This window comes from Microchirus variegatus, assembly GCF_963457635.1.
Source record: "Microchirus variegatus genome assembly, chromosome: 13".
NCBI classification, from domain to species: Eukaryota; Metazoa; Chordata; class Actinopteri; order Pleuronectiformes; family Soleidae; genus Microchirus; species Microchirus variegatus.
In genome coordinates, this window is record NC_139814.1 from 7,136,125 (window position 1) to 7,154,899 (window position 18,775).

General features: G+C 38.6%; 3 protein-coding genes across 3 annotated transcripts in view; 1 reads left to right on the forward strand and 2 right to left on the reverse strand.

Annotated features, from left to right (window-relative positions):
* Window positions 1-1,831: 1,831 nt before the first annotated feature.
* Window positions 1,832-8,623, reverse strand: dus3l (dihydrouridine synthase 3-like). The gene is made up of 16 exons (XM_083900217.1): window positions 8,589-8,623; window positions 7,551-7,651; window positions 7,171-7,441; window positions 6,726-7,077; window positions 6,563-6,630; window positions 6,343-6,438; window positions 5,814-5,855; window positions 5,507-5,659; window positions 5,018-5,134; window positions 4,479-4,544; window positions 4,216-4,326; window positions 3,980-4,076; window positions 3,112-3,187; window positions 2,537-2,725; window positions 2,123-2,251; window positions 1,832-2,042 (listed from the first exon to the last, which is right to left on the reverse strand). Exons 2-16 carry the CDS (start codon window positions 7,625-7,627, stop codon window positions 1,970-1,972), a joined length of 1,917 nt encoding a protein of 638 aa, XP_083756343.1. The 5' UTR covers window positions 7,628-7,651; window positions 8,589-8,623; the 3' UTR covers window positions 1,832-1,969.
* Window positions 8,624-9,890: 1,267 nt separating this feature from the next.
* On the reverse strand, window positions 9,891-11,962 carry mterf1 (mitochondrial transcription termination factor 1; the record flags this gene model as incomplete). Its single annotated transcript, XM_083899284.1, has 2 exons — window positions 11,913-11,962; window positions 9,891-11,081 (listed from the first exon to the last, which is right to left on the reverse strand). The coding sequence occupies exon 2, from the start codon at window positions 11,037-11,039 to the stop codon at window positions 9,891-9,893; it is 1,149 nt and encodes a 382-aa protein (XP_083755410.1). The 5' UTR covers window positions 11,040-11,081; window positions 11,913-11,962.
* Window positions 11,963-13,343: 1,381 nt separating this feature from the next.
* dennd3a (DENN/MADD domain containing 3a) overlaps window positions 13,344-18,775 on the forward strand; it is a 32,588-nt gene continuing 27,156 nt past the window's right edge. Inside the window, exons 1-2 of the mRNA XM_083900210.1 lie at window positions 13,344-13,475; window positions 18,441-18,533. Of these exons, the coding sequence (XP_083756336.1) occupies window positions 18,453-18,533 (81 nt within the window). The 5' untranslated portion in view covers window positions 13,344-13,475; window positions 18,441-18,452. The remainder of the gene's footprint in view (window positions 13,476-18,440; window positions 18,534-18,775) is intronic.

Below are 18,775 nucleotides of genomic sequence, written 5' to 3' on the forward strand. Positions count from 1 at the left end.
GACATGGAGATATCATTTTTGAATTAACCTAAAAGGATAATTAATTAGTTAATTCATATTTATTATATAATACAATTAATAATTAGAAAGCATTTCTAAAGTGACCTTCAAGAGGTTTTCCTTTCAAACCGGACGAATTTGCCATTTCTGTCATTGAGCTGCCATTTCTACCACGGTTGAAATAAGCCTGGGTCTAAACACACAGAGTAAAAAACGGCAGGTGAGTGTTTAAGAGCTCGCAGTTCACCTGTCCACGACGAAGACGACGAAACACCGGGAGAGGCCAACTCCCCTGACTCCAGCAGAGTGGAAAGCTGAGTGCTGTCGATCCACTCCCAGCCGCCAGCTGAAGCCGTGAGCGGAGGCAGAGGCCCAGTCAACACCACAACCACCAACAGCGGCAGAAGCTCCAGTCTGAGCCCAGCCATGGATCCGAGTGAAAGGTCTGTCGTAGCTGCTGGACAGCGGATAAACAAGTCGCCTCAGGCCTCGCTACAAGTAGCAGTGTGGACTCAATTAGTTGCACCTGTGTTTGGCACGTGCAGAGCCAATTAAAGCTGCCAGGTGTTTAAAATTAGAATCGCCAAATGTCTGTGGAAGGAAGGGCTAAAATGGTGGTATAACACCTCACTGCAAACCACTTAAAATAAAATATAGTTTATCACCATTAGTGTAAAAATGTACACTCTCTATAAAGTGCAATTAAATATTGTACATATATTTTCATTGTCTTGTATTGATTTTCAAGCAACATGAAACTACTTTTTTTTTTTTTAGCATTCAAACCAATGTCAACATAATAAGTGAATTTTCAACATTAAACACAATCTAATTTTTGATTATTCATGATAATAGGATGTAGTTTATCTGACAATATTATGTCACTGATTACCAGCAACACTGATTTTGTGTGCAGTAACACTCTCACATCTCTCAGCACCATAAGTGGCAAAAATGTCTTGAACTGCTGCATTTCCCACCAAAAATGAGATCCTTTTAAAATTAAATTTAGTCCTGCTCATAATAAAACCAAAATAGTTTGACACATTGTCAATAACATGTTGTTGCTGTTTTTTTTGGTTCTGTTTACATATATACCTATAAATCTGTAGAAAACAAGTATCAACCTGACCTCTGACCAACCCGATCGAAAAACATTCAGATATTTTACCTTCACAAAGCTTTCTATTATGGCCAAGTTATATTTTATTTTTAACCTTTGTTTTTTATCAGATTGAGATTAAAACCTTTTTGCAGTTTGGTCTACACTGGATTCAAACCAATTACGTTCTTCCTGGCACTGTTAATCATCACTGCCTCACCATGTTACCATATTCTTGCAGATTAACAGATTAACAGATTTTTTCTTCTTTAATGAGGTGGTTAAAGCACATGATGAAGTTCATCACCACTGCAAACTATAACTTTCATAATAAACATATCTTTAAATCATTACCTCAAAATAGAACATTATAAAGTAGAAGTTTCTCAGAATTGAATTATTATTAGTGACTCAATTTCACATCACAACAAAATTGTCCAACTTGACTCAACAATTTAGAGGTAATTTGTGGCAATATTTCGCATAATTTCAAAATAAAGGTGTTTAAATGGAACGACACATAGCTCACAATCAGAAATGTTTTATTCATGTTGCATGATGAAGAATCTGGAAATTAAAATAAAATACAGAAATACCTTATTGTAACTTGACTTGGTTTTGTGTCAGTTATGCAGTTATTCCATAATGACAGACAATCAATCAATCACAACCTCTCTGTTATAAAGTAATATCGTGTATAAAATGTAAATATCTTAGTGTGACCAAATACTTCATTGCATTTATGTGTACAACCATACACAGGTCAAGAAAAAAATGTCTTTATCATTTAAAACAAAACACATTAAAACTAAACAAAAAAACACACACAAAACTGGATGTTTTTTAGTGGTGGGAGAAAAAGACCCATCACTTGTAGGCATTGGCTTTATGTTTGGGCAAAAAGTTGAAATTCTTGGGTACCGGTCCGAGCAGCATTTCACTGGAGAAGGGAAAAGGTGAGAACAATTTAGTAATTCAACTCTTTAACCTTCATGAGCTTTGCACAGGTTTTCGACTCACCTAATCCTCACCCAGTCCCCAACATGTTGGCTGGCCATCAGCGACTCCAGGTAGTTTCTGCCCAGGTAGTACGGAGGACGCTCGTTGATTTTCTGAGGCACTCGCTCCAACAAGCCCACTGGAATATACCTGGAAGTGGGCAACGGATGAGGAAAAAGAAAATAATTTTTTGTCACAGAATCACTCTGTCAGACTGTTTAATTCTGTTAAGACTGTAGTCGGATTCATTCAACTGTCCACCACCTCAGGCTTATTGCAGTTAATTTAATGAGAAATAATCAATTAAATCTCAATTCAAGTTCATAAAATACATTTCTTTGCATTCATTTGATTCCCAATTAAGATACACTGAGTCACTTTACATTGTTCATATGGAGCTAAATCTGTATAGGTGAGGTACATGATGGTGCCCACCTGCACATGAAGGAGAGCCACTCCAGCATGAAGGCGCGGGTCTTCTCCACCCCTCGAGTGTCCGAGCCCCAGTGCTCCAGACCGAAATTGGTGAAATCCCTGAGGATGTCCAGCCGCTCAGTGGACGAGATGTCCCAGTGTCTGCTCTCCTTTATCTCAGTGAAGATCCAGGGCTTGATGAGAGCTCCCCTGAAGAGTCAAAACAAGCCAAACATGCAAAACTGATTGAATGTTCCATGATTTGGGTCTGTAATAAGGAGTAAGTCCTCCAATTGACAATGTAGATCCTCTCTCCTGTTCAAGGTCAAGAAACTGCTCATGGTATATGTCTGTAAATAATCCAAGTATTGATGTAGGCAACTCAAGCAAGCCCAATTACCTACAGGTAAATACTGAAGAAGATAATGCATTACAAACGGCAACTACAGTAAGACTTTCACAAAACTACAGAAACAAAACGTAAAAAGTTATTAATAATAAATTAAAATGGCAGCTAGATGGAAAGTAATTGTTCATAGTAAAAAATGAGTAATTTACATTACATTTAGTTTGAAAATTGTGCCGTTATAATGTACCTTGCAATCATAATGCCAGAAACTCCAGTCTCTCTCGCTCTCACGGCATCTTCATACGACAGAATGTCTCCATTTCCTGGAAAAGCAAAATCATGTCACAGGAGTTCACCTCTTCACTGGCAATTATTTTCACTTTGTAAGAGTTTAGGAATTACAAAAAGAAAGAAATAATCAATACACAAACTGTTCTTTTAGCAGATATAGACGGTATTAAACAAGATAATAGTAACATTATAATACTGTTCGATGAAGCATTCAAACTGTATATAAGTGATACTGTTTGAATATAATGTATTATCAGACACAGCTGGAAATTAGAGAGATTGACATCTAAAACGCAACTACAAAATATAACATTTCTAAATTGATGGGAAGACTTGTAACTTTATGGGAATATAACTTATAGTAAACGTTCTGCTGTGGAAGGCTGTGGTGGCAGACCATCAGTGTGTTTGGGCTCTGTGCTGCTTCTGTCCCACGTCCCAAAACCTTCCTGTGCCAGCCTTGTGACCTCATGATTATTGTTCTGATTATTATTTTCAATGGCAGCTATGCTACTAACAAAATTGTGACACTTTTTCCAACTCTGTATCTCTGTAATTATGGCATGTGTATCTAACAGACAGGAGGTGGATCTGAAGATGCTCACATTTTCATTGGGGGTGACCAGGATTAGAAATTAGCATATTAACAACAGTACTTTGTTGTTGTATTTTTCTTTTAGAACACTGCACCTTAATAAATAGAGAATATAACAACCAAAAAAAAAGTATCTGTTTTTTTCTCCAGTTGATTTTCAAGTATTAACATTTGGCTCTCATCAGAGCTCTGTACGTAAATGAGCAGCCATGTTAACAAATCCACATACCAAACAGAGGGATAGGACTGGCCAGCTCAGAGCAGGTCTTGATGTAGTCCCAGTCAGCTAACTTAGTGTAGCGCTGCTCTCTGGATCGGCCATGTAACTGTAAGAAAACAGCATCAGCTACGTATTAGCACAATTTCACACCAAACACCATCCATTTGCAGATATAACATGTTTGGAGAACTTGAAAGGCATATTTTAAAGATACTTTTAATAACATTAAAGCTTCAGCTACTTACTGTGATCATAGAGACACCCCAGTTTTTCATCTCTGGGATAAGTTTGTGTGCGATGTTGTTCTTCTCCTGAACACCAGTTCGGATTTTGACTGTTAATGGAACATCGAGGACCTTCAGGAAGAAAAACCTTAAATGTATAATTATTGGAGAACAACTGTGCTTGTGAGACAAGCAAAAGTCATATTTGTTATGCACATGTTTGTTTTGTATAATACTTGTTGTATGGTAAAGACTCACAACACACAACAGTGAAAAAAACTCACATAATTCATTCCCTTGATGATCTGTTCAAACTTTCTGGTGCGTGTCATCAAGCCACAGCCTCCGCCCTGATGAGATAGAGCAAACAAAGTCCATCTGTCAAAGAGTATCATCATTCTGTGTAACATTTCCGGTCTGTGCTTTTTATCCAATAAAACATGAAACTGCATCATGGCAACATGTTTGCTCACATGGACCGGCATCCTGCAATTACCCATGAAAAGTGACAGTGCGTTAACATTTGAAGAGAGCTTATTCCTCAAGTCTTCTTCTTTTTTGTGTTTTATGGCAGATGGCATCTGTAAAGTTGCATTACTGTGTTCTTTTATCATCTCCACATAAGCAGGAGCTACAAATTTATTTTCACTTCAAACATTATTTTCATTATTACTACCATTATGTCAGAAAATATACATAGAAAAACATCTGGATTTATTTATTGCTTTTTATTTTGTTCTTTTGATCCCTTTGATTTACATTTATGTGATTGTTTTGTGTAGTCCACTTTTTCCATGTATAAAAGACTTGATAAAGGTTTTACCTTCTTGTAGACGAGATCTATGGGGCATCCAGAGTTAATGTCCACAAAGTCAACATCAGTGTTGTTGTTGATGAGCTCTGCGACCCTTGTCATGGTGTCAGGGAAGCAGCCCTCCACCTGGAAACACATTCTGGACTTAGGGCGCTTTCACACCTATAGTTCAATTGCTTTGGTCGACACCAGTAGGAAAAATGTTACAATGTAGCAAACAGACGTGTGTACGGTTTGCTTTCACATATGCGGAGCGCAAAACTAACCAAAATAGACCGCGAAGACCATTGGCACCCCGATTTCCGTTCCGCAGTGGTGACCAGCTGGTGGAATTTGGGGGTTAGTCCGGTTCCGGTGCCAATGGTCTTCGCGGTCTATTTTGGTTCATTTAGAACTATGCATATGTGCAAGCAAACCGTACACACGTCTGTTTGCTACATTGTAACATTGTTTTGACAGCTATCATGAGCATTTCACCATTTTCTACGTTGAACTCACCTGGACGCCAAAAAGATCTTCACTTTCATGCCTCTTGAGGAGGGCCCACTCCGACTGCTGCCCTTGCAGCAGGTTTGTGCACATTGCCATTTCTCCACAGGTGATGTCGACACCAAGGCGCTTGCACACGCGACGGAAAGGCAGATTTCCACACTGAGGAAAGCACAAAGAATGCCAGTAGTCAATCCAAAAGCACAATTACAGGCATTCATGTAATACTACTTCTTCACTCATCAGTCTATGTAACCTGTTGGATTTTAGTTAGTATCACAGGATTCAACATTAATTTCAGTCTGGTAGTACTTACAGTTGTTAGAGGAGCAAGGTAGAGCTTGTCTTGGAAGTCCACCTACAATATAGAAGCACAAAAACCACTCCTTATCCATGAACCCACACTACTAATAAACATACTTTGTTTTTCTTTAATATTTATCATTAAAATGTTGCTTTTAATCCGGTGTAGGCACATTTGTTCATCAAGTAGATGATTAGATTGTTCCAAGGGCATAGGTATGGTAACAAGACTGGTGGGGGACACTGACACAGCACGTCACCTCTGCTCTTTCTCTCTCTCTCGTCTCTTCTGTGACTCCCAGCAATATTTCTGCTCGGCTGTGATGTGTTGTGTTCATTGATGCTCGTACAATCTGCTCACTCACTCTCCTCCCACAGCATTCACGTACACGTACACATTGACCTGTCTCTAATATTGGTCAGGCAAATCTGGCTTTCTCTACGGTCCATGTGTAAACCTACGCCCTTGGATCATATTCCTTTTGTAATTTACAGTGAATGAAAATATAATTTTGGAGGAGAGATAAATGACTGAGGTGTACCTGTTTCTTCTCACACGGGCGCAACTTGATGACATCTGTATCAGTCAGGGGGCCAACAGTCTTCACTGGGGGCTCTTTATCTGGGACAGACGGCAGCTTGACACAAAGAAAATGTAAAGGCAATTGTAAAACATGTATGCCACTCTCCACAATGATCTGCCTCCCTCAGCTGCCTGATGGGCTGTTTAGAAGAGGTGGAGTTCTGGGTAGAAGGATGTACCTGTGTTTCTGCTTCATTGTGCTCCACTTCTTTTAGATTGGTTGATAATTCAGCAGAACAAGCTTCACCTGTGGGTTTTTTGTGTTGATTGTGTAAATTATATAATGTATATGCTCATGTAAATCCATAAAAAAAAAATCTAAAACCAAACGAGTCGCCTTACCGTTCTTTTGCTGTTCGTTTTTGTCCTTGCTGTTTGAAAGCGTTTTCAGGTACTCTGCCGACTTTTTGAAGGTCACTGAATGCTTCCTCAAACGAATCTGAAGGTCTTTACTCAGGCTGTTCTTCACTGGGTTCCTGCCTTCATGAGCCTGAACTAGATCTTTGTTCTCCATGGTTTTGAAGTCTGGTGTAGTGTGCGCCTTGGCATAGCGACACATGAGACCGTAAGCACACTTTCCAAACGTGTCATAGAGGTAGCAGCTTTCCCCAATATCTACCGGCTTTGAGGCCATGTACTCAGCAACATCATGGTAAAAGCAGCATTTGTCGCCAAAGGGGCATTCCCTGTTGTCCTAAATGGATGTGAGAAGTCATGACATTAGCAGCCATAGCCAGAGAACATTAGTGTATGGTGGCTTTGTGAAAGGTAAATTAAAGCTTCATACCTGAATGATTGAAAGGCACAGTCGTTTTTCCTCATAAGTGGTAGGCTTTATGTGTGGCCTTGACTTATTTTGTCCTCTGTATCGTTTTCCATCTGGCTTCTCCACCGGAGTCTTTTCCTCAGGATCAGCTTTAAATTTTTTAGCTTCAGGTTCTGCTGTGCAGTTCTCATTCTTGTCCACAGATGTGTCTTCATCACTGGCCTTTTTTTCATTTGAGCGCTGCCATTCGGCGTCGACAAACTTGTGAAATTTTTCCTTTGTGGTTATGAATCTGCAACAAGAGGAGCACAGAAAATCAAATCATTCTGACGCTTCACATAGTTTGTCAAGTGCTGCCTCCTTGACTTTCATGCTTGTGGTTTCATGTTTGTTTCACTTACTCAGATTTCAGAGCAGCTTCACCCTTTATAACCACGTCTGCTGCCTTCCTGGTTGAGCCATCTGCTGCTTTTTCCATCACACCTTCACCCTGAGCCTCTCTCTGTGTGTGGGTGATCATTTTTGATCAAAATACAGCAAAGCAACAGTATTCATCAATCAAACTCCAATGTCGGCAGCGGCATGCTGCAGATGTTCTATCAGTCAGCTGCGGCAGGTGCACTGTTCTATGCTGTTGTTAGCTGGGTGAGCTGGATTGCAAAGAAACATTTTAGACACCCAGACGAACTGGTGAAAAAGCCCAATTCTGTGCTAGGCAGGGGGCTCTCGGAAAAGTGGTGGAGTAGCAGATGAGGAGGAAGCTGAATGCCATCATGGACAATAACATACACCCCCTCCACAACATCCTGACTGGACAAAGAAGCAGCCACAGTGAGAGGCTCATCTCACTGCACTGTAGGACAGAAAGGTTCAGGAAATCCTTTGTCCCCACAGCCATCAGGCTTTTTAACAGTGACTGTTGCTCTGTCCCCTATACCCAAACTATGAGCTGGTTGTAATACTGGTGCAATCATTGTTTTTATTATTTTATTATTACATGTTTGATTTATACTTGTCTGTTTTTATACTTATACTTTTATAATTGTCAAGAGCTAGTATCTGTCTGTCTGTCTGTCTGTCTGTAATCTATAGAACCTTGAGACAAACAAAACGGCTAACCCAGAAATAAAATAATAATAAACACGTATCCAGCACTACAATGCAGTCAGTAATATTTATAAAACGTAATTTAACTTCCACATAAATTAGCTGAGTTGCTGTTGTGTTACTCCTTCCGCTGTCACGTTTAAATAGTGACATGTTGCTGCTGCAATAAAAGCTCTTCATTCCGACCATGCTAGCAAGCTAACGGCTAACAGAGCACTGTTGACACGTGCAACACCTCAGAGGCTGACGTTATTCTTTTCTGTGGTTTAAAATCTAGTCAAAAATAACAATAATGGATTAATAAAACATACATTTAACCAAAAATATCTCACCCCGAGTTTAGGTAGTTGAGCTGCGTGACAGTGAACTGTTGTGCAGCAATAACAAGTGGTCCCCGTGGAGGACTCTCAGCACACTTTGGTTCCGCGGCATACAGTGCATGTTCTCAAACCAACTAACAACTATTCCTGATGAAGAGTTCCTTTAATCTATTGAGGTTTTTTTTTATCATTTTGAAAATACTAAAATACAGTCGTTTATTTTGCTACATGGTGTGGCTTCTGTATTTTGTAGTTTATTTTGATACATTTATTTGTTGGGTTTTTGGTATTTTATTTTAAAATATATACATTTTTTTCCCATGCCTATGCAAATGCCCAAATCACTTTTTGGCAACTGAAATACTGCATTTTACTAACTGCACTATCTCTTTGCAGATACTTCAACAGGTAAAAGGGTTGAGAGGGCTGTAGTGTTTAAATTTATGTCACATTCCAATGCAACCAAGTGATTTTGACACAAATATATCCCCTCGGCCACAAGTTAGGCGCACAGGTCACTTTTTTTTTCAGCAACTGGAATACTGTATTTTCACAGCGCCGACTCTTGGCACAGGGCATAGGCAGTCACCTTGGGCGCCATCTACCGGAGGGGTACTGGATAACCAAAAAGTAAAAAAATATACAGTATATGTATATATAAATAAATATATTAATTGTATGAATACAAATCTGTACAATTCAGACGTGTCAAATTTGAATGGTCTGTCATGTGAGTATTTTGTTTATTTTACCATTTACTATATTTATTCTTTTAATACCATTTACTATTATTTTGCAATAAAAAATACTGCATTTTACTATACTATTTTACTAAGAGGGCTATATAAGTGATTTTGAGCTAAAATATCCTTTCAGGTTTTTTTTGGATACTATGTGCACTAGTCCTTGTCCTTCTAGTGAGTAAGCTATGATGTGTTAAATATGACACCCCCCAATGAAACCAAGTGATTTTGAAGCAAAAATATTCCCTCAGCCACAAGGTAGGAGCGCAAATCACTTTTTGGCCACTGAAAACTAATCCATGTTACTATTCAGGCATATGCATGTCAGGAAGGGCATCTAAAAAGAATTCTGCCAAATGAAATGTGTGGATCACCGATCCACTGTGGCGACCCCTAGAGAGGCTGAAATAGATGAAAAAAAGAACAGATAATTATGTGTGTTGCAGCCCTATGAAATGAGATAGAGACACCAGAATAACCAAAAATAATATTTTAGTGACCCATTACTTAGTCAAGTCAAATCAAAGTAAAGACAAGCTTTTATATCGTCTCATATTACAAGCAACTACATTTATTCCTCTGGTGGGGCAGAAAGTTTTTGTATTTTTGCGTCAAATCGCTTTCGGCTAGAGTCCAGGATGTTGATGCCATTCTTCTGGAAGTTGTATCCAACTTTCTGCAGCTCCTGTAGTTTTCCTGTGATGTTCTGTATGCTGTAGTCCAACACTTTGGGCTTCTCCACTATCTGATCCATTGTTATTCCTCCATTCACGAGACAGTCCAGTTTAGAGTTCAGTGTGCTTGTCCCAATATACAGAACCATTGGATAGCTCATGATTAGTTTTTTGATGTCAGCTTTCCGACAGCCGAGTAAGGTCATCTTCTGGTTAAGGCTGTTAAAATTCTTCTTCACATACTCATTTGACAGGTCCAGAATCTCTGCTCCAGAACCTTGCAGAAGAGCCAGCAGATCTGAATCTCTCAGTTTAAGAGATGATCTCAGCATATCAATATTTGTCCTGACTCTCTTTATGCTTCGGATGAGAATGTAAAGGTTTCTGGATATGACCGCTTTGGCAAACTGCTCTGGATTCTTCCCACCAAGCTCTGCACAGATCTCTCCAAGAAACTCCACCATCTGCTTGTTGAGTTCCACACTGTTGGAGAACGTGCGTGGGGCTGTGGTCAGCAGACGGTGAAGGTCTTTGGTGCTCATTCCCAGTGAGATCAAAAAAGCAATATTTTTCTCCAGGTTCTCATTATCACTGGTACGGAAGAAAGACTCGGGTGAACGATCCATGATGGACACAATTTCTGCATCTGTCGTAAAAATGTTTCTCCACAGCTGCCACCGCTTTTCCAAGTGATCAATCGAGCGGGTGATGGCACGGGGATAACGGGATATGATACTGGCGATTACATTGCGGCAGGCACCTTTGCCTTGCAGGAAATGAGCAACGCCTTGCTCATTAGTGAAGGATTTACGGAACACGCCGGGCTGACGCTGGTGAGCCTTTTTCACGTCCACTCCCATGAGATTCAGATTATCCAGCAGAGATTCATTCTCTGGATTCACCGGTGGCTTCGGGATATCACTTTCTGTAAGAGTGCTACAAGGCTTCACAGGATGGCAAGTTGATCTCAGCTGGACTTGAATGAGCCCAAAGCTCACTGACCTGTGGAGGCTGAGGAACGCCCTCACTCCAGGTACTGCTGCCATTTTATAATGAGGAGGGCGACACTGTCTCTAGTGTCTGTTGAGCTTAAAAAAAAGAAGTAGACAAATTAACTCATGTAATCATAACACTTTGATATGATTTTTTTTATCAGAAAACTAACCTTTACCCACCAACAAATCAATGCTTACTTTAAAAAATAAATAAAATGAAGAACAAGCTCAAATCTTTATGATATCATTTATGACCATGTTGCATGGGTAGTACACAGATAATTAACCTGAACAAATTATTTAAAATAAAAATACATCACTAAATAAAACGTCTAATACAGGAAATAAATGATGAGCAGAAAGTGATTTCTCATTGTTATGGATTAAAAAAAAAAATCCATGTATATGAAAATGTTTTTTGTTTTAACAGACTTGTTTGAATGTACAGCTGTGAGTCTGTCGATGATAGGTTATGTTTTGTACTGCTCGTATATTTCAATATATCAAAATAAATGCGTCTAAAGAGCTTAACAAAAGTGAACTCTTTATTATGTAAAGGGACTATGAATTCAGCTGTCATATTAATATAATTGCGTTTAAAACAACGTGAAGTAAAGTAAAATTTGAAAGTTTGCCACCAATGAAACATTCACGTGGCCGCAGTTGGTTTGAGAGTTCATATTCATGCACTTGTGGACACAATTTGTGAAACAATATCACCGACATTAATATGAAATCTCACTGGAGACTTTAAAAGCACAGTAAACACATCACCTGCAAATATTGAGAAACTCAAACTAACTGAACATAAAATCCTACAGGACGGGACAGGAACAGCCGTTTCTATTACACCACGAATAATTAATCATAGATTCTATAACTAAACCCTCAGTCCTGTAAAAGAAATGAAGCAAAAAAACATACCATTATTATCAACATTTCACAGTTTCCATATTCACAGCTCTGAACGGCACACACACACACACCGGAAGGAAAAGCGAAACCTCGTTGTTTGTCGGACAAGCCCAATGTGAACACTTTCAGTAATTATCGCCATCTAGTGTTTTGGAGGTACGGCAGATCGAAGCAAAGGCATGTCTTTTTGAATATTTATTAAAAAAAACGATTATGTCTACTGTATATAGTATTGTTTTTAATAAATTAACGAATAATGCAATTGTCAACCGTTCTTACCGTTTAGTGCCTCAAAAATGCGATCCTTTCAGAAACAAAATAAGTATATTCTGGGAATTCTAACAATTAATAATAATCAATATGTTTTTATTAATATTATTATTATTATTATTATTATTATTATTATTTCTAATAATAAAAAACTGTTAGAATGTGATTTACAGTGGTTCTGCATGTTAGCTGTTGTTGATTACATTTTTTTCTTCAATTTTGTAATGAAATATTTACTGTATATGCAAATACTATTAGTGATTATGGAACTGAATGTGGTTGCTTTGTGTAACAAAGTCTGAAAGATTATAGCCAGTCTGTCAGTCGGTCACCAGCAAATGACTTTGGTATTTTTATAATATTACTTAAGTAAAGGTTTTAAGGTATATGACATTTACTGAACTGAAGTATCAAAAACAATTTTCTGATATAAAATGTACTGTAGTTTTAGAAGTAAAAGTAAAAGAATTGAAAAAGTGAGAAGTTAGGGTTGAGACATGGTGGCTCAGTGGTAGGTTGAGCTGTGTTTCATTTGGAAGGTTTTGGGTTAAATTCCTGGTTCTGCTGGTCTATTTGTGTATGAATGGGTATGAAAGGTCATCAAGACTAGAAAAGAGCTATATAAATACAGATCATTATACCAACTCAAAAATCCAATTCTTCTGATTTTATTTGGTGATAACAAGCAGCAAAGATAGTAACCCAAATGTAGTGAAGTAACAGTAAAAGTGCTGGAAATAACAAAGTAAAGTATAGATATGTGAATTTTGTACTTAAGTACATTAACTAAGTAAGTGTACTTTGTTACTTTACTGAGTATAACTACAGAGTAAAACAAAATAAATAAATAAATAAATAAATAAATAAATAAATAAATAAATAAATAAATAAATAAATAAATAAATAAATAAATAAAACAAAATGTCTTTAATAAGTAAAACACATCACATTATCAGTCAAAACTGAAGGAAATGAAGTTAGCACTGAGCGACACAAAGCCTCCACTAGATGGCGTCTTTGGAACTCTTGATGCAGCCTCTGGCGCTACAAAAGGAAACAGTTTTATTTTGAAATTTGCAAAAACAGGAAGTGTGAGCAGTGTGACAGTTAGAGCAGTTTGTCAGACCGCAGCAGTGTGTGTGTGTATGTGTGTGTGTAACATTTGAATCAGTGCACTCTGAGAAGTCAGTGGGAGCAAAGGCGAGGACTTTGTTACAGAAGAGTCTAGACGAAGTTTCACGGTTTAACGACAGTAACGTTGGATGTCGCTGTTCACCTGTGGAGATGATACAGTAATTTCAGGTAAGTGTTGTTTTTTTTTTTTTACTTCGCTGTGGCTAAAAAGAAGAATCTTGTTCGACTGGTCCCTGCGAGTTTCAGTCTCGCGCGCGTGTGAAAATCCCGTGTCCGTGTGTTGATCATGGATGTATTGTGTTGATGCTCGTTGTCAATAGAAGCGATTTGACATTGATCAGTGTGATCTGTGTTGGTGACAGACAGCCTGCTCACATCTGCAGTGTCAGTGAAACAGCTGCACACTGCGGGGAAACGTGACTCACACAAACCTTGTAGTAAAATCATAATTCGACCTGCATCATGGTCTTAATGCTCCACTCTTGTTTCTCTGCCAAGAAAATCTGGAATGTGAGAACCACTGGTGCTGGTGTATTGTTGTAGTTTGTATTTCTGTTGAATACATAACATAATATCAAAACAATTTAGGCAAGTTGGCAGTTTGTGTCCACTCTTTGCCAGATCTTAAAATGAACATCATAACCTTCATGAATAGGATTCACTGCAATTCTTGTATTAGTTTGAACCAACCACAGGACTTTGGTTCCCAAAAGTTTGGTCATTGTAAAAAGGTTTTGACCCATAGTCAATCCAATCGATAACAGGGCTTGATTACTTTCCAGTTTGAGTGTTTTTATTATTTTTTATTTTAAATAATTAAAACAACCTCTCTGATTGTTTAGCTTCTTATATAAAATAAGATGCATGAGAACATCATCATTTGGGAAACACTGACCAACATTTTGTTGACCAAACACTGGATGAATTGACAATAATAATGGACAGATTGATCGATTATGAAAATAATCGTTAGATACAGTTGCATCGTTGTTATCCATTGGAATTTAAAGTTGCTAGTTGAAATAATGATGAGTCAGCGGGGTGTATTTGGGCTGTACACTGATGAATCACAGGGACTTGTCTTGTTTTATTGCTTTTCTGGACCAAACCAACACAGAATGATTAAAAAAAAAAAGAAAAAGAAAAAAAAATGTATTAGATTATGTGCAGTTTGTGGCTGAGTTTTTATAAAATGTAGTTTTAGTTCACGGTTTTTCAAACTGAGGCAAGAAAATCTGAATTGTGTTAATGAAACTAGCTCTATCTCTGTGCACGCATGCCCTTATTTTATCAGCTGCTTTGGGTCCTGAAAGATTGAACCTTGTAAATGACAGTCTGGTGTCTATTAAAGGGGCATTTCACTCGTTTAAGAGGTTACCTGCTTCCTCTATGAACTGCTCAGTTAAAACGTGTCAGTGTCTGTGATTTCGTTTGTTGTTGTTGTTTCAAAAGAGGATGCCCCTGTTTATAATGAAAAGACAACCACTAATGTAGAGCAGCATCATACAAAATAAGGCATATTAGAGTTGGAAATGTCGTGTTTTGGTCACTGAACAGCATTTATTTGCAATTTATGAGTGGTTTTTGCTCTTAAATTTAAATTGGAAGTGTGGTTTTAAACTTTTTTATGAAGAGAAAATGGACAAATATGATATATATTCACACTGATATCTCAAAGTGTGTTAATGGGAAATAAACAGTATATTGATGAAGTCATTCATTCATTGTCTATTACTTTTATCCTCCACAGGGAGATGGACTCCGTTTAATTAACTTTTTTTTTTTTATCATGATCGATCGCTCTGCTCATCTTCTAACCACATCTATTTTGGAAGCATCCTTCCTCCCTCGTCACTTCAGCCATGTGCCAGTTATTGCTGCGTGAACTTACATCAAAGTCGCTTCCTCTCCGAGATATGAGGCCAAACGTGTTTGTTTAAGGTCCTGCACATGTGGCCTGTGGATGTCTCAGCATGGGGTTACCTCCTCAAAGCTGCTGCTCCTGCTGCTCAAGTCCCAGCTTCATTATTATTATTATTTTTATTAGGTATAATGATGGAAGGGCTAGTGTTGCCCTCCCCCAGCCCTGCCACTGCTGTTTTTTAAATGATATGGAATGTAGAACTCATTTTACTCTTTCTTTCTATCTAACTATCAACATTCATGTTTCATCACATCTTGATTTGATCAAATATGTGTGTACGTGTCTGTGCACAAGAGTCGGTTTGGTCTGTATTGTCTAAAATAGCTGTAAAACTGCTTGATGCACATAAATAGCGCACAGGTTTTTACAAAATTAGGGGTTTTCAGGGAGTAGATGACCTAAGTGTGCATGTGTGTGTTTCTGTGACACAGCAGGGTAGTTAGTCAGAGGCCCGGAATGGCCTGAAGACTGAGAGAGGGAGAGAAAGAAGTGTGTTGAAGGTGAAGAAAAGGAGTGAAAATGGCTATGAAAGGGACACAAGGAGGGAACTAATGAAAGAGGAGGTAAAAGTTCATATATTAGTCAGTGTGGTGTGATGAGAGAGGAAAAGAGAGAAAAGAGAAGGAATGTATGAGAGGAAAAAAAACAAGAGATGACAAACCAAAACATGTTCCTTGGGTTTGTCCTGTAGCTGCAACTAATGCAAGTCAGATGTTTATTCATGGATGTGTTCACCCGGATAGACGGATTCACTGTGCAAGTATGTAGATGAATAAAGACTTAAAGCAGTGCTCTGTGTGGACGTGATGATACTCACACATGGGTATGTGCACTGCACTACATGTTTAATGTGACTAAATCTACCTGGACAGAAAATAGACACAATATAAACATAGAACTGGAGTTCAAATATCGGGTTTTGCACACAGTCTGCTTGAAAAGAGAAAGACATTTGATTTACCTGCAGTGTGAAGACAGCCCATGATATTATGGCCCTTTTTATTAACACTGACAGTCAAAAGTAGACGTTTTTTTTTTCGTTTTAATGCATTTTTATAGTACTATTCATTCTTTTTATTTATATAGCACATTTAAAAACAACCTCACTTGACCAAAGTACTGTACACACAAAACAACGATACCTGTAAAAGAAGAACAAAGAGAAATTTGTAGATATAACAATGTCCTTCCTCGTGCAATACAATAATCAATACCCCAGGGCAAATATCGATGTTATTTTAATTGACAAATTAAGGTGCGCTATAGTAAACAGTTCCTACTTCATGACTCCTCACGGTGGCGCTGCTCAAGTGAATGAGTGAAACTTGGGATGAAGTTACCTGACTGAAGAAGATGTTTACAGTGGGATAATTGACGAGATATCATGATGTATCACTATATGATTGTCTTGCTATGTATTGATTATCACAGAATTGTTATATCCCAGACCTGCTCTGGTTTTCTCACACTGAAATCACCTAAAATGCTCTGTTGTCTCTGTTTTTGAGCCACATATTTTGCCTCGAGTCTGAGGCTGCAACAGCTTGGATGAATAAGGTGAGGCCACTGAGACAGATCGAAAATCACAATATTTGCTAATGGATTTTTGGTCAGAGGTCTAACAAGAACAGACCTGACAAACAGCCAACATTTGGTTTCATTGATGGAACACAGAACTCCACTGTCAATACTGAAAATAGTAAACAAATCCAGTGTGAGTCATTTTTATGAAATGTAAAAACCACTAACAGTGCTGCTGTACTGTTTAGTGCAGTCGATGCTGCTGACAAACATGTTTACTGCACCGGTAACCAAACCTCACATCTGCTTTGTGTATGTGTGTGCCCTCATGATTGTGAGATTGTGTGTGTGTGTAGACACGCATCTGGAGGAGTTTGCTGGAAAGGAGAAGTCTTGGTGTGTGTAATTCCTGACAGTAAGAAAGAACTGAGGTTTTGCTTCATTTTTATCTTGTTAATGTTATAGTTTAACATTTTATTGACCCTCATTGGGGGGGAAATGGTGGTTAAAATGAGTGCATAAATAAAAACTACAGTGTTGCTCAAGTCCTAGTTTAGTCATTTGATAAACTTAACTCAGCGAATCTCTTGTGATTCATAGTTTAAATTTAAACTAAATGTAAACTCCATTGTGGCCTCTCGCCTTTGACGTCATCCGCGTTGTATTACTTCACAAGTGGTGCTCTGTAACTATAACAAGGGTGATGAATGATCACATTATATTTGATTATATACCAATTTAAATGGCCCTCTAATTAGAAATTCAGAGAAACAGGACATTTTGTTCGAGATTCCTCAGTCGACCACACTCTCACTGGTTCAACTCTGCCTGAAAACAGCTGCGTTGCACTATTTCCTCCGCTGGTCAAACACCAGCAGAGACGTTCACTGTCTACTGCTTTATCCTCAACATGAGGGTCAGTGAGGGCGCTGCAGCCAGAACCAGCTGCTGACATAGGGTGAAAGGCGGGTTACACCCTGGACAGAGAGTGTCCGATTAACCTCTGTATGTTTTCTGGACTGTGGGAGGAAACCGGAGAACCTGGTGTCAAGACCAAGCAAGACCAAATGTCTTGCTGTGTTTAGAAACTAAAACCAGGGCTGAATGTCGGGGTGTTGAGCAACCACAGTGGCTATTGTGTGTCCTTATAGAGAGGGCACCAACCATTCGTTATGTCAGAGTATAGCAAATGTAGACTACATTTGATCAAACAGTGTTTGTTATTAAGACGTACATCCTGTTGCCAGTAGGCAGCGCAATAACTGGCTTTGCAGCTAATCATCATGGATTGATTGGCCCTAAAAAAGGGATTTTGGGTGGGACGGAAACTTGCTGCATGATGTTCCTTGTGGCCACTACTATGGTTGCCGTGGTAACCCACATACAGATCAAAAGAAGGTGAGGTCAGTAGAGTCTGTCTCGGCAGAAGATCGCTGGTATCCGTTGGCTAGTGGTAGCAGAATTTATTTTTTTTGGCTAGAATTCCTGCAGAATTCATCAAATGGCCCTAAAACTCAGTCAGATCACATCAGATTTTTTATGCTCGACAAAGCTCTCAGTTCTGAGTGGATACAGTAGGGCCATCGCGCCGATTGCTGCTGTAATAGAGGAATAAAGGGTTTAATCAATGATTAACTCATTAAATTTGATCCAAATACAAAAAGTGTGTTTTGTTTTTTCTCTCACAGTGCACATCTGTGATGGCTGACCTCCCGTCTGGACTGCTGGAGGCATGTGTTGTGATTGGGGCCCCCATTGATAAACTTCGAGACCTTCATGTGGTATGAATTCCCATCATGATGTTAGCCGTTTTCACTAATCCTGACTTCTCCATAATGTGGCACCTTTGCTAATTCAGACATTATACACTACCGTGCAAAAGTTTGGGGTCACTTAGAAACGTCCTTATTTTTGAAGGAAAAGCACTTTTATTCAATGAATATAACATTAAATGAACCAGAAATACACTCTATACATTGTTAATGTGGTAAACGGCTAATCTAGCTGCAAACATCTGGTTTTT

Bases quoted from the DNA above. Each gene is read 5' to 3' on its own strand.
- dus3l (XM_083900217.1), bottom strand. From the start codon at position 7,627: ATGGAAAAAGCAGCAGATGGCTCAACCAGGAAGGCAGCAGACGTGGTT. The intron at 5,660-5,813 runs GTAAGTACTACC...TGCTTTCCTCAG, and splicing joins ACCTTGCTCCTCTAACAACT to TGTGGAAATCTGCCTTTCCG. The intron at 2,252-2,536 runs GTGGGCACCATC...GCCCACTTCCAG, and splicing joins TGGCTCTCCTTCATGTGCAG to GTATATTCCAGTGGGCTTGT.